The 26,733-nt window shown below is 39.4% G+C and overlaps 1 protein-coding gene across 1 annotated transcript in view; it reads left to right on the top strand.

Annotated features, from left to right (window-relative positions):
• LOC133634271 (voltage-dependent T-type calcium channel subunit alpha-1I-like) overlaps positions 1 to 26,733 on the top strand; it is a 334,793-nt gene that overhangs the window by 262,095 nt on the left and 45,965 nt on the right. Inside the window, exons 28-31 of the mRNA XM_062027399.1 lie at positions 2,131 to 2,264; positions 10,560 to 10,630; positions 18,078 to 18,156; positions 21,650 to 21,771. Coding sequence (XP_061883383.1) covers positions 2,131 to 2,264; positions 10,560 to 10,630; positions 18,078 to 18,156; positions 21,650 to 21,771 — 406 coding nt within the window. The remainder of the gene's footprint in view (positions 1 to 2,130; positions 2,265 to 10,559; positions 10,631 to 18,077; positions 18,157 to 21,649; positions 21,772 to 26,733) is intronic.

Genomic DNA, 26,733 nt, shown 5'->3' with positions numbered 1-26,733 from the left:
CATGGTTATGGCTGAGGTCGACACTCAAACAAGAATGAAATCCCAACTATGATGTGCATGGTTTTCGGGTTTGAGTCCCTTCGAATTACTCTTAAGAAGTTATTGAGTTTTACAATTAATTCAAGTGTTCTCCAAGCTGGACTACTCATTCAAATCCTGTTTATTTACACACAACCTTCCTCCACTTCTTCCTCCGATGGTAAAATATTGTCTGACAAACTGACGTTCTTAATGGAACATCTGAATAACATTCTCCCACACTGGCCTGGCCCTAACCAATCTGGCGCCCTAGGCAAGATTTTAGGTGGCGCCCCCCCACATCGGCAGTGAAGTGTATATACTCACAAGAAACCGAATAGCTTTGTCTTTGACCTTTTTTTTTACTTAAAGAAAGCAAATTAACAATCAGCAGTATAATATATTATATGAGAATGTTATGTTATAATTATCTTTAACCGAATCACAGCAGTACTCAAATTAAAAAACAGCATTCCCTCTCATGTGATATTGCTTAATTAACATTAATGATGTGCACTTTTACAACTAGGCTTACAACTATACCTAATATATAAAGGGGTGGAAAAGTGACTATTACCTGCAGGGCAAACATTAGCTAATCAGAAGGCAATAACAATGTAAACAAAAAACACCTGCTTAAAAGATCTAATACAAATGTCCCTGAGGAATGTAAGGTGGGAGTACTGTAATTACCTAACGTTACATTATTATTTTCCATAACAATTTAGCCCCCTCCACAATATTAACCCGACGTTAAAACAGAACTAGCTATTTATTGATTAGCAATTGCCGAATCATGTAACATTACCCTAATGCTAAAAAGCCAGGTTACTATCACATTCTGTAACAGACAAATAATTTCATGTAGGCTAACGTTATCTACCTGCTACCTCTGTCTTTTTCCCGTTTCTCCTCCTCTTCTTTTCTTATTTTTCTTCCCTGGGCACCTGACAGTTTTGGCTGTTTTGACATCTTGTGTTGATTTTTTGATGTGGTGACGTCCAAAAAGAGTCATGATACGGGAAGGGGGGGTGGCGCACCATTCGGGGGGGGGGGGGGGGGTAATGTTGTAACAAATAATATTTCTATTAAATAGGCTTTACTTTGCATTTTAATTAACGTGGGATTATTTTTTGTATTTAGAAATAATAGTACCAACTTTTTTTTCTTTTTTTTTCTCCAACATTTGTGGCACTGGCGTGGCGCCCCCTGATGGACGGCGCCCTTAGCATTTGCCTATACGGCCTATGCCAAGGGCCGGCCCTGCTCCCACATTTCATGTAAATATGACATGTAGTTTTTCCTGTAATCCTGCTAACTAAGAAAAGTGAACACGGAACAATAGAACATGTACTTGTAACAGTTTATGTTTTTTCCTTGGGGCGATGCTGCACGCCTCCACGGGTTCTCCACTAATCTTTGAGCCTTTGAGTTTGTCCAAATGCCTGCTGACGAGCCAACATTGACACAAACCTAATCTCTTTGGAGGAGGTAGAGAATTATTTGGCTGATTTGTGTAAACTGCTGTGCACACATACATCACTACTTTCTAATGCTGGAGTTTCCAGCCACCTTCTGACCTCCAGACGCCCACATTAGCTGAGCCTGCCAGTATTGAATGTGGACTTTATCTCTCACACGCACACACACACATTTGTTGTTGAGTTTTCAAATGGCACCGGATGCAAGAATGAAGGTAAGAGGTAATGGTCGTCTTGGCTCTGTGGGATCGAAAGCGTTCTTCCTGTATTGACATAAATATTCATTAAAGGCAACAGCCAGCCCTCAGGTGTGATGGCTGCCAAGTCACTGGTGGGAGAAGCATGCAAATGACGCATGAAGTTGATGTAAAGCATGAATATTCATGGGAGTATTAACATAACACAGAGGGACTGATATGCAGCGCCAGGAATTCCTGAACCTCAACCCAAGATAAGACTTACAATTGTCTTGGTAGCACTTGGTCAGATGATGAAAAAGTGAATACAACTGTTGCGTGTGTGTGTGTGTGTGTGTGTGTGTGTGTGTGTGTGTGTGTGTGTGTGTGTGTGTGTGTGTGTGTGTGTGTGTGTGTGTGTGTGTGTGTGTGTGTGTGTGTGTGTGTGTGTGTAGGTGGAACCAGTTGGACCTGGCCATTGTGCTGCTGTCAGTGATGGGCATCACGCTCGAGGAGATTGAGATCAATGCCTCCCTTCCCATCAACCCCACCATCATCAGGATCATGAGGGTGCTCCGGATAGCACGAGGTAGACACACTTTTCATTTGAGCTATTAGTCAGCTAAAGTATCAAACATTTTAAAACGTGAAAGACCCCACACAAAATAGTGTGTCTCCATTGTTATTATAGCCAAGGGGTGTTCAAACTGATTGACTTGGGGGCCGCATTGGGCTAAAAAATGTTTTTTAAATTTTTTTATTTAAACGGGGATAGCAGATCTATTCTATGTGTCATACTTGATCATTTCGCGATATTGCCATATTTTTGCTGAAAGGATTTAGTATAAAACAACGACGATAAAGATCGCAACTTTTGGTATCTGATTTTAAAAAAAGGCTTACCCCTACCGGAAGTAGCGTGACGTAGTCAATTGAACATATCCGCAAAGTTCCCTATTTTTTACAATGATGGCCGCCAGAAGTGAGAGAGATTCGGACCGAGAAAGCGACGATTTCCCCATTAATTTGAGCGAGGATGAAAGATTTGTGGATGAGGAAAATGCAAGTGAAGGACTAGTGGGGAGTGGAAGCGATTCAGATAGGGAAGATGCTGTGAGAGCCGGGGGTGACCTGATATTCAGCTGGGAATGACTACAACAGTAAATAAACACAAGACATATATATACTCTATTAGCCACAACACAACCAGGCTTATATTTAATATGCCACAAATTAATCCCACATAAAAACACCTAGGTGTTTGTTATGCTAGCTCCTAGCTCCTAACTACTAGCTCGAGCTAGTTATAGCTCGAGCGGGTTATATAGACGGGATCCCGTATATATAACCCGCCAATACAATTCAAACACCTGCACAACACACACACTCACTCAGCCCAAAGAACCGTTCACCTAACCCAAGGTTCATAAAGCTTATATATTTAACCAAAGTTACGTACGTGACACGCACGTACGGGCAAGCGATCAAATGTTTGGAAGCGCGCGGGTGGGACCTGATATTCAGCTGGGAATGACTACAACAGTAAATAAACACAAGACATATACAGGTATATACTCTATTAGCCACAACACAGCCAGGCTTATATTTAATATGCCACAAAACACCTAGGTGTTTGTTATGCTAGCTCCTAGCTCCTAGCTCCTAGCTCCTAGCTACTAGCTACTAGCTCGAGCTAGTTATAGCAAGCGATCAAATGTTTGGAAGCACAGCTACGTACTCACGGTGTCGCGTCTATGTATCCAAATCAAAGTCCTCCTGGTTAGAGTCTCTGCTGTCCGAGTTCTTCGATCTTGACTGCATCTTTCGGGAATGTAAACAAACACCGGCTGTGTTGTGTTGCTGACTTCCCTCGCAAAATATCCGCTTCGCACCGACAACTTTCTTCTTTGCTTGCTCAGCTTCTTTCTCCATAATGCAATGAACAAATTGCAACAGATTCACCAACACAGATGTCCACAATACTGTGGAATAATGAGATGAAAACAGAGCTATTTCGTATTGGCTTCAACGGGGAAGCCATACCTCTGTTAAACTGGCTACGTCACGCGCATACGTCATCATACTGAGACGTTTTCAAGCGGAAGTGTGGCGGGAAATTTAAAATTGCACTTTATAAGTTAACCCGGCCGTATTGGCATGTGTTGCAATGTTACGATTTCATCATTGATATATAAACTATCAGACTGCGTGGTCGGTAGTAGTGGGTTTCAGTAGGCCTTTAAAGTAACTATATATACCAGGGGTGTCCGAAGTGCGGCCCGGGGGCCATTTGCGGCCCGCAGCTAATTGTTTACCGGCCCGCCACACATTCTGGAAATGCTATTGCAAAAATTTAAAAAAAACATTTAAAAAAGTGGAATGAGGTGAAATCTAACTAGAAAAAGTTGCAATGTTGACACAAAGCTGCCATGCAGGCTTTTTTTTCCTTTTGTCTATCATTCTTTATTCTTTTTTTGCCATTGCTCAAAAAAAAAAAAAAAAGTCAATGTTATAATGAATTATTGACCTATTAAGGCTCCAATTATTTCAAATATTTCACTTTAAAATGTTTTATGTGGGAAATATTGCATATATTGTGTGGTTGCCATACAAAAACATCAACATTTTCTTTGACAAAAGAGCATAAAACACACAAAATAATAGTTCAAACGTAGGTAGAAGATTGATCATTCTAATATTGGTAATTCCAAATCAATGCAGTTTCTGGCCCTAAAAAGTTAATAGATGTTTTTTGGTTTTTTTAAATCCCCTTTACTCGCATAAATAGCTGCCTCTGACTAGAATTGTTTTACTATTTAGAAGACACAGAAAAGAGAAAGATATGTGTGTTCTTGTCTCAGATAAGGATTGTGAATGATGGGCAAAATTCCAAAAAAAGTGCAGTTTTCCTTCAAAGTCAGGCTTTGACTGTGGTTTACTTTAAAGGTAATGTTTTTTTTTACCAAAACTCTTGGTCAACTCTCTTGTACAAATCATACTGCCCTTAAATGTTGTTTTTTTTTGCCTGCCAGGAAGAATCAGTTTCACATTTCAAACTCCTCTCCCCACGTTAAGTCCGCTTGATATTCCTCAATCTCCACATCCTCCTAACTTTAAATCAAGGAGGATAAAGGCTAATTACAGCAATCTCACTTAATCCTGCCCCTTTCAGAGCCCCCCCCCCCCCCGTGCCTTTTTACGCCACCCCCGGGAGCACCGAGCGGACCCGCGGGTGAAGCGTTAATTAAACGGCGGCCGCAGGTAATTACGAAGCGAGCCGGGCGCCGTGTTTGATGGTCAGTTTGAGGCCAACTGGCCACTCCGCCTGTGGCTTTGTCACCCCACGGTCATGTCAGCTGTCTGTGGGAGACCATGTTAAATAGTCACCGTGGCAACATCCTGAAGAAGTTACTGAACCAGCAGGAGCTTTTGTGTGGTTAGCATGGACGATGAAGTACAGTACATGTATTAGCCCTGAGTGAGCAGGTCTGGGTTCTTATGCCGAGTTTGTCAGGCTGGTTTTTGTTTTATTCATTTACGTCATTTACAGATCTATAAATGTATATGTATATATATATATATATATATATATATATATATATATATATATGTAACTCTTACATATATATGTGCACATATTATATTAATATAATGGCATTATCATTAGTAATTAATGTAATTGGATTTTAAGTGAAAGTTTGACTCCTACCTTGTTTACTTTCGTGACGACCTCCTTAAAGTTTCGTAAACAATCAGAAAATATCAAGCAGCTAAAATGCTTTTTATACCATGACTAGGGAAGGTTGTTTGCATTGGGTCATATAAGTAAATGTTGTGCTTGTGTTAATATTGCATAATTAAAGGCACATGACTTATTTTATTTGCATTGTCTACCTGATGGCAACAAATTACAGTAATAATAATAATAGTTTATTAATATAATGGATATATAATTAGTAATTAATGTACTGGATTTTAATGGTATGTGAACGTTTGACTCCTACCTTGTTTACTTCCGTGACGACCTCCTTAAAGTTTCGTAAACAATCAGAAATATTTCGCCAAACTTGGATAAGTGTGGAGAGAGTGTTTTACATTTTTCCCATCATGCTTTGTAATGGATTTAAATGTGTGTAGTTTAAAAGTTTTAAGGGTGCATGGACATTTTTTTATAATATCCACAAAGTTTAGTGAGGAGGTTGTGTTATGTGTGACCATGTTTGTTGACATTTTATGTTGGTTGATGTTTTTTTTGTACCATGACTAGGGAAGGTTGTTTGCATTGGGTCATATAACTAAAAGTTGTGCTTTTGATGCTATTGCATAATTAAAGGTATATGACTTATTTTATTTGCATTGTCTACTTGATGGCAACAAATGACAGCAATAATAATAATAGTATATTAATATAATGGATAAAAATAAGTAATGTAATTGGATTTTAAGTGTATGTAAAAGTTTCACTCCTACTTTGTTTGCTTCCATGACGACCTACTTAAAGTTCCGTAAACAATCAGAAATATTAAGTGTAATTTTGAAGTTTTTAGGGTGTATGGACATTTTTTATAATACCCACAAAGTTTAGTGAGCAGGTTGTGTTATGTGTGACCATGTGTGTTGACATTTTACGTTGGATGGATTTTTTTTGTGTGTGCCATGACTAGGGATGGTTGTTTGCATTGGGTCATATAAGTTCATGTTGTGCTTATGATAATATTGCATAATTAAAGGTCTTAAACTTATTTTACTTGCATTGTCCATTTGATGGCAACAAATGACAGCAATAATAATAATAATATATTAATATAATGGATATATAATTAGTAGTTAATGTAATTGGATTTCAAAAGTATGTGTGCTTATGATAATATTGCATAATTAAAGGTCTTAAACTTATTTTACTTGCATTGTCCATTTGATGGCAACAAATGACAGCAATAATAATAATAATATATTAATATAATGGATATATAATTAGTAGTTAATGTAATTGGATTTCAAAAGTATGTGAAAGTTTGACTCCTACCTTGTTTGCTTCTGTGACGACCTCCTTAAAGTTTCGTAAACAATCAGAACATATCAAGCAGCTAAAATGCGCCAAACATGGATAAGTGTAAAGAGAGTGTTTTGCATTCTTCCCATCATGCTTTGTAATGGATGTGTGTAATTTGTGTAATTTAAAGGTTTTTAGGGTGCATGGACATTCTTTTTATAATATCCACAAAGTTTAGTGAGCAGGTTGTGTTATGTGTGACCATGTGTGTTGACATTTTGTGTGGATTTTTTTTGCACCATGACTAGGGAAGGTTGTTTGCATTGGGTCATATAAGTAATATGTTGTGCTTTTGTTAATATTGTATAATTAAGGGTATGCAACTTATTTTATTTGCATTGTCTACTTGATGGCAACAAATGACAGCAATAATAATAATAGTATATTAATATAATGGATATATAATTAGTAATTAATGTAATTGGATTTTAAGAGTATGTGACGTTTGACTCCTACCTTGTTTACTTCCGTGATGACCTCCTTAAAGTTTCGTAAACAATCAGACCATATCAAGCAGCTAAAATGCGCCAAACATGGATAAGTGTGGAGAGAGTGTTTTGCATTTTTCCCATCATGCTTTGTAATGGATTTAAATGGGTGTAGTTTAAAAGTTTTAAGGGTGCATGGACATTCTTTTTTATAATATCCACCAAGTTTAGTGAGGAGGTTGTGTTATGTGTGACCATGTTTGTTGACATTTTATGTTAGTTGATGTTTTTTTTTGTACCATGACTAGGGCAGGTTGTTTGCATTGGGTCATATAATTAAATGTTGTGCTTATGATAAAATTGCATAATTAAAGGTCTTAAACTTATTTTACTTGCATTCAAGTAAAATTATAACAAATTAAAACACTGCATTTGTAATCTTGCTCTTGATTTTAATGGTATTCAACAATTATATCTTACCTACTTACAGTTTAAAACCTTGCCAAATTATATGAAAGCATATCATACTGCTTAAGAAGGGACTTACTGAACAAATAACTGATAATAAAAAAAAAAAATTACATACAGTTATGTGGCGCTAAAATAAATAAACGCAATTAATTAAATATTAAATATATATAATTAAATATTTTTCTTAACTAAACTGCCTATGACATAAAAATAGAGTTTCACCGCTTTAGTCATAATTTTTGCGCTTTTTGCCCTTTTTGCACTATGACTTTAGCTCCAGACTTCTTCTGTTTGTTGGAGATGTTCATTACTGCCACAAGTGGTGGAAAAGTGTATTACAGCTAAGTACCACAGCTGAGGAACAGATTTTTTTTGGTGGCTATCTAAGGGCGCTCTATGGTTAAGAACACACTGGCCTACTAGATAAGGCATTAGAAATATTAATTAAAAAGGCTTTAAAAAAAGGGTGTACGGCAGGTTTTTGTGCTTATATTACAACAGTCGGCCTAATGGATAAGGCAGTGGCCTCCTAAGCCGGGTGTTGTGGGTTCAAGTCCCATCAGGGGTTGAAATGTTACTTTTTAAGACAGGGTTAAATAGTTAACTGCTAATTCCAGATCTGACATTTATAAGAAGAAGTTTTTGTATCATTAGGACGGACGATAAGGTACATTTACAAGTGCATACACTGTTTGTCTCACAAATCAGTCCTGGCCCTTTAAGAAAGAACTCCTAATCTCCACTCGTTATGCGGCTAAAAGACACCTGTCACAGAAACCATCAGTGGAAAGACCAAAGTGGATTGTAGACCCGCACAAGACAATCAAGAAGAAGCTTGGTGATAGGGATGTCACGGTATGAACATTTCTTCTCACGGTTATTGTGACTATTTTTAAATGTGCTCAAAACACAAATGTATGTATGTACCTTGAGTAGAAAATCGAAAGTGCACATGAAAGCAATAAGAGCATTATAAAGAAAGTAGTATGGCGCAAACAAAATAACAGAAATAAATTAAAATAATTTTGAAAATTGTGCAAGATGGCATCTTATGGACACAAGATGGAACTGCTTTTTTTTGTCCATATACAAAACCCAAAACCAGTGAAGTTGGCACGTTGTGTAAATGGTAAATAAAAACAGAATACAATGATTTGCGAATCCTTTTCAACTTATATTCAATTGAATAGACTGCAAAGACAAGATATTTAATATTCCAACTGAAAAACTTTTTTTTTTTTTTTTTTGTGCAAATAATCATTAACTTAGAATTTAATGGCAGCAACACATTGCAAAAAAAGTTGTTACCACTGTGTTACATGGCCTTTCCTTTTAACAACACTCAGTAAACGTTTGGGAACTGAGGAGACACATTTTTGAAGCTTCTCAGGTGGAATTCTTTCCCATTCTTGCTTGATGTACAGCTTAAGTTGTTCTACAGTCCGGGGGTCTCCGTTGTGCTATTTTAGGCTTCATAATGCGCCACACATTTTCAATGGGAGACAGGTCTGGACTACAGGCAGGCCAGTCTAGTACCCGCACTCTTTTACTATGAAGCCACGTTGATGTAACACGTGGCTTGGTATTGTCTTGCTGAAAAAAGCAGGGGCGTCCATGATAACGTTGCTTGGATGGCAACATATGTTGCTCCAAAACCTGTATGTACCTTTCAGCATTAATGGTGCCTTCACAGATGTGTAAGTTACCCATGTCTTGGGCACTAATACACCCCCATACCATCACAGATGCTGGCTTTTCAACTTTGCACCTAGAACAATCCGGATGGTTCTTTTCCTCCGTCGTCCACAGTTTCCAAAAACAATTTGAAATGTGGACTCGTCAGACCACAGAACACTTTTCCACTTTGCATCAGTCCATCTTAGATTAGCTCGGGCCCAGCAAAGCCGGCGGCGTTTCTGGGTGTTGTTGATAAACGGTTTTCGCTTTGCGCAGTAGAGTTTTAATTTGCACTTACAGATGTAGCGGCGAATTGTAGTTACTGACAGTGGTTTTCTGAAGTGTTCCTGAGCCCATGTGGTGATATCCTTTACACACAGATGTCGCTTTTTGATGCAGTGCCGCCTAATAAATCGATTGCAGTGATTTCTCCAGATTCTCTGAACTTTTTGATGATAATACGGACCGTAGATGGTGAAATTCCTAAATTCCTTGCAGTAGCTCGTTGACAAAATGTTGTTCTTAAACTGTTCAACAATTTGCTCACGCATGTGTTGACAAAGTGGTGACCCTCTCCCCGTCCTTGTTTGTGAATGACTGAGCATTTCATGGAAGCTGCTTTTATACCCAATCATGGCACCCACCTGTTCCCAATTAGCCTGTTCACCTGTGGGATGTCCCAAATAAGTGTTTGATGAGCATTGCTCAACTTTCTCAGTCTTTTTTGCCACTTGTGCCAGCTTTTTGGAAACATGATGCAGGCATCAAATTCCATAGAGCTAATATTTGCAAAAAATAACAACGTTTACCAGTTCAAAGGCTAAATATCTTGTCTTTGCCGTCTATTCAATTGAATATAAGTTGAAAAGGATTTGCAAATCATTGTATTCTGTTTTTATTTACCATTTACACAACGTGACAACTTCACTGCATGGTTTTGGGTTTTTGTCGGACACTTTTCTCCATTTTGAGTCCTTCATTAAAGAAGTTGTGTATAATTACAATATGTTTTTCTCATTTTAAACGCTCCGGCAAGCTCTCGGGAGAAGACCATCTCTCAGGAGACCTTATTGTTGGACTAAGTTTCTCTTCCTCTTTACTGCAAACAGCCATGGAAATTGGGCCATGGGGACTGGAGGGGGAGGGGGGGAGGGGGGGGGGTCTCTGTAATGGAGAGTCGGAAGCGATCCCGTCTATTGATCGCATGTAATCTTTCCTTTTCCGCCCGGCCTTATCGAGTGTGTTCTCTTTGCAGTGTTGAAGTTGTTGAAGATGGCCACCGGGATGAGAGCGCTGCTGGACACGGTGGTCCAGGCTCTGCCTCAGGTAACACACACACACACTTCAGGATGACGTCTCAGGACTACATTTTGGTTCCGTCGCCTCACTTGCTTTTCTGTGTTCACCTAATTCACCTGGGAAAAGTAACGGCCCGCCATTAAATGTATTTTTTTTGCCCTCTCCTCTGGTGTTAATGAGACAGACCGTGCTACATTGTTCCGCTTCGTGGCTTATTAGAAAGCTCTGACCTCCGTCCTGAAATGTCCTTTTTTTTTTTTTTTTTTTTTGGGTTTGGACTCTCCTGCGACTCGAGTAATAAATGGTCCTCTTGGAATATAGAGCGCTCTTAAAAAATAAAAAAAAACATCCAAAAAGCGCCAACAAGTTTCCATCTACATGCCGTGACCTGCGTAATACTGTTAGAATAATTGTTTGTAAGATATCACAAAAAACTTTGTAGTGAAATGAGTTCCAGGCAAAAAGACAGGGGCTGTCTTTGAGGCCTACCAAGAGGAAGAATGCTCGAAAAAAACTCCACTGTGACTTCAAAGCGGAGAGATGACAGGATCTGCCCAATTTCCAGACGAACTCTTTTTGAACTATTTTCAATCAATCAATGTTTATTTATATAGCCCTAAATCACAAGTGTCTCAAAGGGCTGCACAAGCCACAACGACATCCTCGGTACAGAGCCCACATACGGGCAAGGAAAAACTCACCCCAGTGGGACGTCGATGTGAATGACTATGAGAAACCTTGGAGAGGACCGCATACGTGGGTGACCCCCCCCCCCCCCCCCCCCCTATAGGGGAGACCGAAAGCAATGGATGTCGAGTGGGTCTGACATAATATTGTGAAAGTCCAGTCCACAGTGGATCCAATACATCAGCGAGAGTCCAGTCCACAGCGGGGCCAGCAGGAAACCGTCCCGAGCGGAGACGGGTCAGCAGCGCAGAGATGTCCCCAACCGATGCACGGGCTAGCGGTCCACCCGGGGTCCCGACTCTGGACAGCCAACACTTCATCCATGGCCACCGGACCTGTGCAACTCCCCCTCCCCAAGGGAGAGGGGAGCAGAGGGGAGAAGAAAAGAAACGGCAGATCAACTGGTCTAAAAAGGGGGTCTATTTAAAGGCTAGATTATACAAATGAGTTTTAAGATGGGACTTAAATGCTTCTACTGAGGTAGCATCTCTAACTGTTACTTGGAGGGCATTCCAGAGTACTGGAGCCCGAATAGAAAACGCTCTATAGCCCGCAGACTTTTTTTGGGCTCTGGGAATCACTAATAAGCCGGAGTTCTTTGAACGCAGATTTCTTCCCGGGACATATGGTACAATACAGTCGGCAAGATAGGCAGGAGCTAGACCGTGTAGTATTTTACGACCTCTTCTTTTGAACTGTTCGGTAACCAAAGGCAAAACTGTTCGGTAACCAAAGGCAACGCTGTTTACGACCCACTTCCCTTTGGAAGCAGCTGTGGTCAGGTGGGGGGAGAAAGTCAAATAAAGAAGGAGGAGTGCAATCTTTTGGTAGAGTGTGCTGAGATACTGTGCAAGGGTACATTGTGTCCAGACGTGTCTCCTCAATATATCGAGTCCAAATTGAATTCTGTCTCCGTTTAATTCTTTGCCTCTTGCCTTGTTCAATAGATGTCATCAGTGTTTGAACCTGACAAATACCCAATCTGTAGCGTATTGTTATCGTAAGAGCTACTAACACACAGGTGTCAGGTTCAAACACTGATGACATCTATTAAACAAGACAAGAAGCAAGGAATTAAACAGAGACAGAATTCAATTTGGCTCAATTTGAGGAGAGACACCTGGACACTGTACAGTATCTCAGCACGCTCTGACGAAAGATTGTACGTCTCCTCTTTTATTTGGACTTTCCCTGATTACATGGCAACAGCTGTTTCTAAGGGAGGGGGGGCCGTAAACAGCGTTGCCTTTGGTTACAGAACAGTTCAAAGAAAAGGTCGTAAAACAGTTCACAGAAAAGGTCGAAAGAGGTGTGCAATCTTTTGGCAGAGCGTGCTGAGATACTGTACAAGGGTACATTGTGTCCAGACGTGTCTCCTCAATATATTGAGTCCAAATTGAATTCTGTCTGTTTAATTCTTTGCCTCTTGTCTTGTTCAATAGATGTCATCAGTGTTTGAACCTGACAAATACCCAACCTGTAGCGTATTGTTATCGTAAGAGCTACTAACACAGAGGTGTCAGGTTCAAACACTGATGACATCTATTAAACAAGACAAGAAGCAAGGAATTAAACAGAGACAGAATTTAACTTGGCTCAATTTGAGGAGAGACACCTGGACACTGTACAGTGTCTCAGCACGCTCTGACGAAAGATTGTACGTCTCCTCTTTTATTGGGACTTTCCCTGATTACATGGCAACAGCTGTTTCTAAGGGAGGGGGGGCCGTAAACAGCGTTGCCTTAGGTTACAGAACAGTTCAAAGAAAAGGTCGTAAAACAGTTCACAGAAAAGGTCGAAAGAGGAGTGCAATCTTTTGGCAGAGCGTGCTGAGATACTGTGCAAGGGTACATTGTGTCCAGACGTGTCTCCTCAATATATTGAGTCCAAATTGAATTATGTCTCTGTTTAATTCTTTGCCTCTTGTCTTGTTCAATAGATGTCATCAGTGTTTGAACCTGACAAATACACAATCTGTAGCGTATTGTTGTCGTAAGAGCTAACACAGAGGTGTCAGGTTCAAACACTGATGACATCTATTAAACAAGACAAGAAGCAAGGAATTAAACAGAGACAGAATAAAATTTGGCTCAATTTGAGGAGAGACACCTGGACACTGTACAGTGTCTCAGCACGCTCTGACGAAAGATTGTACGTCTCCTCTTTTATTTGGACTTTCCCTGATTACATGGCAACAGCTGTTTCTAAGGGAGGGGGGGTCATAAACAGCGTTGCCTTAGGTTACAGAACAGTTCAAAGAAAAGGTCGTAAAACAGTTCACAGAAAAGGTCGAAAGAGGAGTGCAATCTTTTGGCAGAGCGTGCTGAGATACTGTCCAAGGGTACATTGTGTCCAGACGTGTTTCCTCAATATATTGAGTCCAAATTGAATTATGTCTCTGTTTAATTCTTTGCCTCTTGTCTTGTTCAATAGATGTCATCAGTGTTTGAACCTGACAAATACCCAATCTGTAGCGTATTGTTGTCGTAAGGGCTAACACAGAGGTGTCAGGTTCAAACACTGATGACATCTATTAAACAAGACAAGAAGCAAGGAATTAAACAGAGACAGAATAAAATTTGGCTCAATTTGAGGAGAGACACCTGGACACTGTACAGTGTCGCAACACGCTCTGACGAAAGATTGTACGTCTCCTCTTTTATTGGGACTTTCCCTGATTACATGGCAACAGCTGTTTCTAAGGGAGGGGGGGGGCCGTAAACAGCGTTGCCTTAGGTTACAGAACAGTTCAAAGAAAAGGTCGTAAAACAGTTCTCAGAAAAGGTCGAAAGAGGAGTGCAATCTTTTGGCAGAGCGTGCTGAGATACTGTGCAAGGGTACATTGTGTCCAGACGTGTTTCCTCAATATATTGAGTCCAAATTGAATTCTGTCTCTGTTTAATTCTTTGCCTCTTGTCTTGTTCAATAGATGTCATCAGTGTTTGAACCTGAAAAATACCCAATCTGTAGCGTATTGTTGTCGTAAGGGCTAACACAGAGGCGTCAGGTTCAAACTCTGATGACATCTATTAAACAAGACAAGAAGCAAGGAATTAAACAGAGACAGAATAAAATTTGGCTCAATTTGAGGAGAGACGCCTGGACACTCTACCCTTCAAGGTACTCAAAGCGCTTTGACACTATTTCCACATTCATCCATTCACACACACATTCACACACTGATGGCGGGAGCTGCCATGCAAGGCCCTAACCACGACCCATCAGGAGCAAGGGTGAAGTGTCTCGCTCAAGGACACAACGGACGTGACGAGGTTGGTAGAAGGTGGGGATTGAACCAGGAACCCTCAGGTTGCTGGCACGGCCACTCTCCCAACTGCGCCACACCGTCCCCATTTAAGATATGGCAACAGCTGTTTCTAAGGGAGGGGGGGCCGTAAACAGCGTTGCCTTTGGTTACAGAACAGTTCAAAGAAAAGGTCGTAAAACAGTTCACAGAAAAGGTCGGAAAACAGTTCAAACAAACGGTGCCTGGAGGGGAGTCTGGTCCTGCTTCATCTTCGCTTCTTGTAGTTCTTGGGTCAAGACAATATCTTTCTGTTGATTACAACACATGAAAGAAACAGAATACCTTCATGTTGCTTCCCCCCCTACACAGTGGAGTTTTACAAGCCTTCTTCTTGGTAGGTTCAAAGACAGCTTTTGTCTTCTCGCCGGGAACTCATTTCAACACAAAGTATTGTGATACATTAAATACAATTATTCTAAAAGAGGAAGTACTTTTCTGGTGTTGTGACCACTGTTCAAAAAAATGACTTTTAAAGAGTCAATAATTATACCTCCTTGTCACTTTACCAAATAAGTCATCAAAGGAATGACTCTTTAAAAATGTAAGAGAAGGTATTTAATGCCAACCTTCTGGCATGTGCGGTTACAGACGTTTCATGAGAGCGGAGTGTGTGTGCCTTTTTTAAAAGGCGGTGCAGAGGTCAAATGTGCTTCCATGGCTGTAGTCTCCTTGTCCCTAAATGGGGTGTTGTAGCACTGCAAGCTTTGTCATTTCCGTCATTGATTTGTTGTTCATTATTCCCTCGTAGTAGTAGGAGCGTATGTGTGTGTGTGTATATACTTAGCCGACATGTTGTTTACTGTGTGATGTTGCCTCCGTCTATTTAATATCAAGTTCATTTTAGTGTGGCGCTGGTTGTTGCTTTCATTAGTAAAAAAAAAAAAAATGTACTTCCTGGATTGAACTTGCTGTGCTTTTGACGCTGTCTTGTTGACATAAAACTGCACATATATACATACAAATATGTATATTTTACATGTTATTATGATAACATAATGGATATTTAATTAATAATAATTATTATTGGTTATTAAGAGTATGTTAAAATTCGACTCCTACCTTGTTTACTCCCGTGACGACCTCCTTAAAGTTCTTTAATCAGAAATATCAAGCAGCTAAAATGCGGCAAACATGGATAAGTGTGGAGAGTGTTTTTGCATTTTTCATCAACCCTTGTAATGGATTTAAATGATAAAATGATTTTTTTATGCTGATTTTTACAATATCCAAAAATTTCAATGACCAAGGTGTGTTATGTGTGTCGAATTGTTATGCTGGTTGGATTTTTGTTTCTGCACCATGACTAGGGAAGGTTGTTTGGATCGGGTCATATAAGTAAATGCTGTGCACATATATATATATATATATATATATATATATATATATATATATATATATATATATATATATATATATATATATATATATATATATATATATATATACGTATATATATATATATATACGTATATATATATATATATATACGTATATATATATATATATATATATTGATGTACAATTAATGGCCACTGACTTGACTTACTTTTGTTGGCCACCAGATGGCGACAAAATGGCAGCTATCACACCGCTGAACCTTTGTATATTATATGTAAATTGCCACACTTGGCCCATGGGCCGTAGTTTAAACGTTTAACAGTGAGCTGGTACAAAGAACTGTGCTGTCGATTTTGTTACGTCTTGTTTTTCCTAGTATCATTTGCAAGTATGCATTCATGTCAATTTGTCCCGGGTGCGTTGCCATGGTCAGGGAGTAGTCTTTGCCATTAGGTTGAACGCGCCAGTCTTGTGTTTTGTCGCGCCCGGCAAAGTGTCAATACTGTAAGTATTGTACGTGTCACACGCCAGCTGTTTGATTCTAACATGCATCTTCGTTGTAGTTTTCATTAACAAATTTGGAGGTGTTGAAACTGTCCCGTAAAATAGTTGAGGCTAACTAACTCGCGTGTGTGTAGCATAGCATCGAGCTAGCGCATTTTGAAAATTCGAAGCCTTACATGTGATTGCTTTTTTATCACAAATGCTTGCTTTTTTTTGACATGGAAAACTATGACAAAATCTGGAGGCAGTCCACTACGAACATCAAGGTATCGAAATGTGGTACTGTCTGATTTTACGTGAATCTGTACCCGGTATCAGCGTCGGAATTCCTATAAAAGTACTGAATTTTGTTCCACCACACTAAGGTTGTTTGCTTTTTTTGACATGGAAAACTGTGACAAAATCTGGAGGCGGTCCACTACGAACATCAAGGTATCAAAATGTGGTATTGTCTGATTTTACGTGAATCTGTACCCGGTATCAGCGTCGGAATTCCTATAAAAGTACTGAATTTTGTTCCACCACACTAAGGTTGTTTGCTTTTTTTGACATGGAAAACTGTGAAAAATCTGGAGGCAGTGCACTACGAACATCAAGGTATCGAAATGTGATACTGTCTGATTTTACGTGAATCCGTACCCGGTATCAGCGTCGGAATTCCTATAAAAGTACTGAATTTTGTTCCATCACACTAAGGTTGTTTGATTTTTTTGACATGGAAAACTGTGAAAAATTTGGAGTCAGTCCATTACGAACATCAAGGTATCGAAATGTGGTACTGTCTGATTTTACGTGAATCTGTACCCGGTACCAGCGTCGGAATTCCTATAAAAGTACTGAATTTTGTTCCACCACACTAAGGTTGTTTGCTTTTTTTGACATGGAAAACTGTGAAAAATCTGGAGGCAGTCCACTACGAACTTCAAGGTATCGAAATGTGGTACTGTCTGATTTTACGTGAATCTGTACCCGGTACCAGCGTCGGAATTCCTATAAAAGTACTGAATTTTGTTCCACCACACTAAGGTTGTTTGCATTTTTTGACATGGAAAACTGTGAAAAATCTGGAGGCAGTGCACTACGAACATCAAGGTATCGAAATGTGGTACTGTCTGATTTTACGTGAATCCGTACCCGGTATCAGCGTCGGAATTCCTATAAAAGTACTGAATTTTGTTCCATTACACTAAGGTTGTTTGATAATTTTTTTGATTACTGTCTTTCGCAAGTCAAAACCATCTTAAATCATTCCTCTATGCCAGTGATTCTCAAACTGTGGTCCACGGGCTCCACCTAGTGGTACGCTAAGGAATCAATTAAATATTCAAACAGTGTTACTATTTAAACTGTGTGTTAATGTTGCAGTGGGCAAAAATATTAAATAAATTAATAAAACCTATGCCTTGTTTTTAATGAATACTTAGGCCTACTACGCTACTGTAATTTAATGTGGGTCATTATGGTGGTGCTTGGAGAGCCAAGTTTTTTTCTGAGACGGTACTTGTGGAAAAAAGTTTGAGAACCACTGCCCTATGCTACTTTTTCAAAAAGAGGGTTTGTGACAAAGGTGGAGTAACTTAAGTCTGGTGAGGGGGTGTGGTCAGACCAGGCGGCTAACGTGACTAACTTGTGTGGCAGGTGGGGAATCTGGGCCTGCTCTTCATGTTGCTCTTCTTCATCTACGCGGCGCTCGGCGTCGAGCTCTTTGGTGAGCTGGGTAAGTAGACTGGACCGGAGGACAAATATCACGATGACGTACAGTAGTACCTCAGGATATGAGTTTCATTGGTTCTGTGAGGCAGCTCGTGTTTTGAAAAACTCGTAAAAATGTATTTATTCGTTGCTTGGCGCCCCAGTACGCTAAATTGATACATGCCTTTAAAAACAAAAACACTTTTAGATAATAAAAATCGTATGAAAATTGTAGTACAAACAAGTACAGAAGTTTTATGAGGTAATGTCACAATAATGTGCAGCTTCTCGATATTTTCGTGGCTAAATGTTCGCCGTTTAGATTTTGTTTTAACGTTCTTGGCTGGCGTTTTCGATTAATTCTCCAACTGCTTCACAAAGTTAGCTAGCGTTTTTCTTAAATTTTGCTCGCAACCTAAAGACCGGATGTTTTGGTCCGATCTTACGGTGTTCACCGGAACATTCGTTACGCCAACGAGTGGCTGCGAGGCTTTTAACTTAAATTTTTGCTCACAGCATACATTTTTCTTAATTTTTGCTAACAACCTAAAGACCCGATGTTTTGGTCCGATCTTACGGGGTTCACTATGACATATGTTATGCCAACGAGTGCTGGCAAGGTTCGGAACTCAAATTTTCTCTGGCAAACTACATTTTTCTTAAAATTTGCTCGCAACTTAAAGACCATATGTTTTAGTCCGATCTTACGGGGTTCACTGTGACATTCGTTACGCCAACGAGTAGCGGCGAGGCTCTTAACTTAAATTTTGGCTCGCAACCTAAAGACCGGATGTTTCAGTCCGATCTTACGTGGTTCACTGTGACATTCGATACGGCAACAAATGGCGGCGAGGCTCATAACTGAAATTTTTGCTCCCAACCTAAATTTTTTGTAATTTTTGCTCGCAACCTAAAGACCGGATGTTTTGGTCCGATCTTACGGGGTTCACTGTGACATTCGTTATGCCAACGAGTGGCGACGAGGCTCGTAACTTTAATTTATGCTCGAAACCTACATTTTTCTAAATTTTTGCTCGCAACCTAAAGACCGGATGTTTTGGTCCGATCTCACGGGGTTCACTGTGACATTCGTTTTGCCAACGAGTGGCGGCGAGGCTCGTAACTTCAATTTTTGCTTGCAACCTAAAGACCGGATGTTTTAGTCCGATCTTACGGGGTTCACTGTGAAATTCGTTACGCCAACGAGTGGCGACGAGGCTCGTAACTTAAATTTTTGCTCGCAACCTAAAGACCGGATGTTTTGGTCCGATCTTACAGGGTTCACTGTGACATTCGTTACGCCAACGAGTGGCGGCAAGGCTCGTAACTTTAATTTTTGTTCACAACCTAAATTTTTCTTACATTTTGGTTGCAACCTATAGACCGGATGTTTTGGTCCGATCTTACGGGGTTCACTGTGACATTCGTTTTGCCAACGAGTGGCGGCGAGGCTCGTAACTTCAATTTTTGCTTGCAACCTAAAGACCGGATGTTTTAGTCCGATCTTACGGGGTTCACTGTGACATTCGTTACGCCAACGAGTGGCGACGAGGCTCGTAACTTTGTTAATTTTTGTTCACAACCTAAATTTTTCTTACATTTTGGTTGCAACCTATAGACCGGATGTTTTGGTCCGATCTTACGGGGTTCACTGTGACATTCGTTTTGCCAACGAGTGGGGCGAGGCTCGTAACTAAAATTTTTGCTCGCAACCTAAAGACCGGATGTTTTGGTCCGATCTTACGGGGTTCACTGTGACATTCGTTATGCCAACGAGTGGGGCGAGGCTCGTAACTAAAATTTTTGCTCGCAACCTAAAGACCGGATGTTTTAGTCCGATCTTAAGGGGTTCACTGTGACATTCATTACGCCAACAAGTGGCGGCGAGGCTTGTAACTTAAATTTTTGCTTGCAACTTAAAGACCGGATGTTTTTTTCCGATCTTACGGGGTTCACTGTGACACACGTTATGCCAATGAGTGCTGGCGAGGTTCGTAACTCAAATTTTCTCTCGCAACCTACATTTTTCTTAAATTTTGCTCCCAACCTAAAGACCGGATGTTTTAGTCCGATCTTACGGGGTTCACTGTGACATTCGATACGCCAATTAGTGGCAGCGAGGCTCGTAACTTACATTTTTGCTCCCAACCTAAATTTTTCTTAAATTTTGCTCGCAATCTAAAGACCGGATGTTTTAGTCCGATTTTACGGGGTTCACTGTGACATTCGATACGGCAACGAGTGGCGACGAGGCTCGTAACTAAAATTTTTGCTCGCAACCTAAAGACCGGATGTTTTGGTCCGATCTTACGGGGTTCACTGTGACATTCGTTATGCCAACGAGTGGCGGCAAGGCTCGTAACTTTAATTTTTTTTCACAACCTAAATTTTTCTTACATATTCGTCGCAACCTAAAGACTGGATGTTTTGGTCCGATCTTACGGGGTTCACTGTGACATTCGTTATGCCAACGAGTGGCGGTGAGACTCGTAACTAAAATTTTTGCTCGCAACCTAAAGACCGGATGTTTTGGTCCGATCTTACGGGGTTCACTGTGACATTCATTACGCCAACAAGTGGCGGCGAGGCTTGTAACTTAAATTTTTGCTTGCAACTTAAAGACATGATGTTTTGTTCCGATCTTACGGGGTTCACTGTGACACACGTTATGCCAATGAGTGCTGGCGAGGTTCGTAACTCAAATTTTCTCTCGCAACCTACATTTTTCTTAAATTTTGCTCCCAACCTAAAGACCGGATGTTTTAGTCCGATCTTACGGGGTTCACTGTGACATTTGATACGCCAATTAGTGGCAGCGAGGCTCGTAACTTACATTTTTGCTCCCAACCTAAATTTTTCTTAAATTTTGCTCGCAATCTAAAGACCGGATGTTTTGGTCCGATTTTACGGGGTTCACTGTGACATTCGTTACGGCAACGAGTGGCGGCGAGGCTCGTAAATAAAAATTTTGCTCGCAACCTATAGACCGGATGTTTTCGTCCGATCTTACGGGGTTCACTGTGACATTCGTTACGCCAACAAGTGGTGGCGAGGCTCGTAACTTAAATTTTTGCTCGCACACAAAATTTGGTATAATTTTTGCTTGCAACCTAAACAACGGAAGTTTTGGTCCGATCTTACGGGGTTCACTGTGACATTCGTTACGCCAACGAGTGGCGGCGAGACTCGTAACTAAAATTTTTGCTCGCAACCTAAAGACCGGATGTTTTGGTCCGATCTTACGGGGTTCACTGTGACATTCGTTATGCCAACGAGTGCCAGCGAGGCTCGTAACTTAAATTTTTGCTCGCAACCTAAAGACCGGATGTTATAGTCCGATCTTACGGGATACAATGTGACATTCGTTACGCCAACGAGTAGCGGCAAGGCTCGTAACTTACATTTTTGCTTGCAACCTAAAGGATAACAGTTAGCCATAAAAAAGTGTAAAGATGGTTACTTATATCTGGAGGTACGACTACTATGACGTGTTGGCGTCCCGTCTTTTCTCTCCTCAGTGTGTAACCTGGACTATCCCTGCGAGGGCATGAGTCGCCACGCCACCTTCGAGAACTTCGGGATGGCCTTCCTCACCCTCTTCCAGGTCTCCACGGGCGACAACTGGAATGGCATCATGAAGGTACGGCTGCTTGTTTTTGGTGGCGTCACATGGTGCATCTGTTGAGGGGACGGCCCTTGCATTAGGGATAGACCGTTTATCAACCGGGCTGTATATCGGCGCCGAAATGTGTATTTTTTTTTCCCACATTTACAGCAGAACTACATCAGCAGATACAATATAAACACATCTTACGGCAGAATTAATACAATTTAGTAGTTAAGTAGATAGTAATAACCACTACTCACACGGCCACGCCCCCTTCTCTCTCCTTGAACTGCACGACTCCTCTGATTACATGAACTTGTCCCAACTTTAATTTTTTGTGCCGGGAATTCCAGTTTTTGTCCTTTGTTTATTCTACCGTTTTGCTAGTGCGGCGATCAAGTCGCACGGCGAGCGTTGGTCGGCAGCACTCGAAGCGTGAGCTCATTGAAGGAGGGCGGCAAGTTCTTATGTTCCGTGGCGCTATCAAACAAAACGCGACGAAGATGGATGGATGTGAAGACGACAGAAAATATCAAAATAAAAACAAAATCTAAACTCTGAAATATCTTGACAAGTATAAGTAAAGAAGAGCAGGCAGCAGCTCACACATTCTCATACTTTCTGTAACATCCAGCGAGATATGACCCAGCAGGCACGAGACATTGAAACAACGTTGAGAACTTGTTGAATTAGGTCCTGACGTTGAGCAACTCAAACATAACGTTGAAACAACATGCTTTTTGACGACGTTTAATCAATGTCGGGTTGTGACGTGGATTAGACCATTGAAATTTGGTCATTTCCCAACTATTATTCTACAACACAAATACAACGTTGAAACAACATGCTTTTTGACGACGTTTAATCAATGTCTGGTTGTGATGTAGATTTGACCATTGAAATTTGGTCATTTCCCAACTAATATTCTACAACACAAATACAACGTTGAAACACCATGCTTTTTGATGACGTTTAATCAATGTCGGGTTCTGACATTGATTTGACCATTGAATTTTGGTCATTTCCCAACCAGTATTCAACAACACAAATACAATGTTGAAACATGCTTTTTGACAACGTTTAATCAATATTGGGTTGTGACGTTGATTTGACCATTGAATTTTGGTCATTTCCCAACCAGTATTCAACAACACAAATACAACGTTGAAACAACATGCTTTTTGACGATGTTTAGTCAATTTTCAGGTTCTGATGTTGATTTGACCATTGAAATTTGGTAATTTCCCAACCAATATTCTACAACACAGATACAACATTGAAACAACATGCTTTTTTACTAAGTTTAATCAATGTTGGGTTCTGATGTTGATTTGACCATTGAAATGTGGTCATTTCCCAACCAATATTCTACAACACAAATACAACGTTGAAACAACATGCTTTTTGACGACGTTTAATCAATGTTGGGTTCTGATGTTGATTTGACCATTGAAATGTGGTCATTTCCCAACCAATATTCTACAACACAAATACAACGTTGAAACAACATGCTTTTTGACGACGTTTAATCAATGTTGGGTTCTGATGTTGATTTGACCATTGCAATGTTGTCATTTCCCAACCAATATTCTACAACACAAACACAACATTGAAACAACATATTTTTTGATAATGTTTAATCAATGTCTGGTTGTGACGTTGATTTGACCATTGAAATTTGGTAATTTCCCAACTAATAGTCTACAACACAAATACAACGTTGAAACAACATACTTTTTGACAACGTTTAATCAATACTGGGTTCTGATGTTAATTAGACCATTGACATTTGGTCATTTCCCAACCAACATTCTACAACACAAATACAACGTTGAAACAACATGCTTTTTGACGACGTTTAATCAATGTTGGGTTGTGACGTTGATTTGACCATTGAAATTTGGTCATTTTTCAACCAATATTCTACAACACAAATACAACGTTGAAACAACATACTTTTTGACAACATTTATTCAATGTCAGGTTGTGACGTTGATTTGACTTTTGAATTTTGGTCATTTCCCAACCAATATTCTACAACACAAACACAACATTGAAACAACTTGCTTTTTGACGACGTTTAATCAATGTCAGGTTGTGACGTGGATTTGACCATTGAAATTTGGTCATTTCCCAACCAATATTCTACAACACAAACACAACATTGAAACAACATATTTTTTGATAATGTTTAATCAATGTCTGGTTGTGACGTTGATTTGACCATTGAAATTTGGTAATTTCCCAACTAATAGTCTACAACACAAATACAACGTTGAAACAACATACTTTTTGACAACGTTTAATCAATACTGGGTTCTGATGTTAATTAGACCATTGACATTTGGTCATTTCCCAACCAACATTCTACAACACAAATACAACGTTGAAACAACATGCTTTTTGACGACGTTTAATCAATGTTGGGTTGTGACGTTGATTTGACCATTGAAATTTGGTCATTTTTCAACCAATATTCTACAACACAAATACAACGTTGAAACAACATACTTTTTGACAACATTTATTCAATGTCAGGTTGTGACGTTGATTTGACTTTTGAATTTTGGTCATTTCCCAACCAATATTCTACAACACAAACACAACATTGAAACAACTTGCTTTTTGACGACGTTTAATCAATGTCAGGTTGTGACGTGGATTTGACCATTGAAATTTGGTCATTTCCCAACCAATATTCTACAACACAAACACAACATTGAAACAACATATTTTTTGATAATGTTTAATCAATGTCTGGTTGTGACGTTGATTTGACCATTGAAATTTGGTAATTTCCCAACTAATAGTCTACAACACAAATACAACGTTGAAACAACATACTTTTTGACAACGTTTAATCAATACTGGGTTCTGATGTTAATTAGACCATTGACATTTGGTCATTTCCCAACCAACATTCTACAACACAAATACAACGTTGAAACAACATGCTTTTTGACGACGTTTAATCAATGTTGGGTTGTGACGTTGATTTGACCATTGAAATTTGGTCATTTTTCAACCAATATTCTACAACACAAATACAACGTTGAAACAACATACTTTTTGACAACATTTATTCAATGTCAGGTTGTGACGTTGATTTGACTTTTGAATTTTGGTCATTTCCCAACCAATATTCTACAACACAAACACAACATTGAAACAACTTGCTTTTTGACGACGTTTAATCAATGTCAGGTTGTGACGTGGATTTGACCATTGAAATTTGGTCATTTCCCAACCAATATTCTACAACACAAACACAACATTGAAACAACATATTTTTTGATAATGTTTAATCAATGTCTGGTTGTGACGTTGATTTGACCATTGAAATTTGGTAATTTCCCAACTAATAGTCTACAACACAAATACAACGTTGAAACAACATACTTTTTGACAACGTTTAATCAATACTGGGTTCTGATGTTAATTAGACCATTGACATTTGGTCATTTCCCAACCAACATTCTACAACACAAATACAACGTTGAAACAACATGCTTTTTGACGACGTTTAATCAATGTTGGGTTGTGACGTTGATTTGACCATTGAAATTTGGTCATTTTTCAACCAATATTCTACAACACAAATACAACGTTGAAACAACATACTTTTTGACAACATTTATTCAATGTCAGGTTGTGACGTTGATTTGACTTTTGAATTTTGGTCATTTCCCAACCAATATTCTACAACACAAACACAACATTGAAACAACTTGCTTTTTGACGACGTTTAATCAATGTCAGGTTGTGACGTGGATTTGACCATTGAAATTTGGTCATTTCCCAACCAATATTCTACAACACAAATACAACGTTGAAACAACATGCTTTTTGACGACATTTAGTCAATTGTCAGGTTCTGATGTTTATTTGACCATTGACTTCTGGTCATTTCCCAACCAATATTCTACAACACAAATACAACGTTGAAACAACATGCTTTTTGACGACCTTTAATCAATGTCAGGTTGTGACGTTGATTTGACCGTTGAATTTTGGTCATTTCCCAACCAACATTCCACAACACAAATACAACGTTGAAACAACGATACTTTTTGACAACGTTTAATCCATGTCAGGTTGTGACGTGGATTTGACCATAGAATTTTGGTCATTTCCCAACCAACATCCTACAACACAAATGCAATGTTGAAACAACATGCTTTTTGACGACGTGTATTTAACATCAGGTTGTGACGTTGATTTGACCATTGAATTTTGGTCATTTCCCAACCAATATTGTATAACACAAACATAACATTGAAACAACATGCTTTTTGACGACGTTTAATCAATGTTGGGTTCTGATGTTGATTTGACCATTGCAATTTTGTCATTTCCCAACCAATATTCTACAACACAAACACAACATTGAAACAACATATTTTTTGATAATGTTTAATCAATGTCTGGTTGTGACGTTGATTTGACCATTGAAATTTGGTAATTTCCCAACTAATAGTCTACAACACACATACAACGTTGAAACAACATACTTTTTGACAACGTTTAATCAATACTGGGTTCTGATGTTAATTAGACCATTGACATTTGGTCATTTCCCAACCAACATTCTACAACACAAATACAACGTTGAAACAACATGCTTTTTGACGACGTTTAATCAATGTTGGGTTGTGACGTTGATTTGACCATTGAAATTTGGTCATTTTTCAACCAATATTCTACAACACAAATACAACGTTGAAACAACATACTTTTTGACAACATTTATTCAATGTCAGGTTGTGACGTTGATTTGACTTTTGAATTTTGGTCATTTCCCAACCAATATTCTACAACACAAACACAACATTGAAACAACTTGCTTTTTGACGACGTTTAATCAATGTCAGGTTGTGACGTGGATTTGACCATTGAAATTTGGTCATTTCCCAACCAATATTCTACAACACAAATACAACGTTGAAACAACATGCTTTTTGACGACATTTAGTCAATTGTCAGGTTCTGATGTTT

The sequence above is a fragment of the Entelurus aequoreus genome, linkage group LG18 (genome assembly GCF_033978785.1).
Source record: "Entelurus aequoreus isolate RoL-2023_Sb linkage group LG18, RoL_Eaeq_v1.1, whole genome shotgun sequence".
Lineage (NCBI taxonomy): Eukaryota > Metazoa > Chordata > Actinopteri > Syngnathiformes > Syngnathidae > Entelurus > Entelurus aequoreus.
The sequence above is the reverse complement of the archived record's forward strand: the minus strand, read 5'-3'. Positions and strand labels throughout refer to the sequence as shown.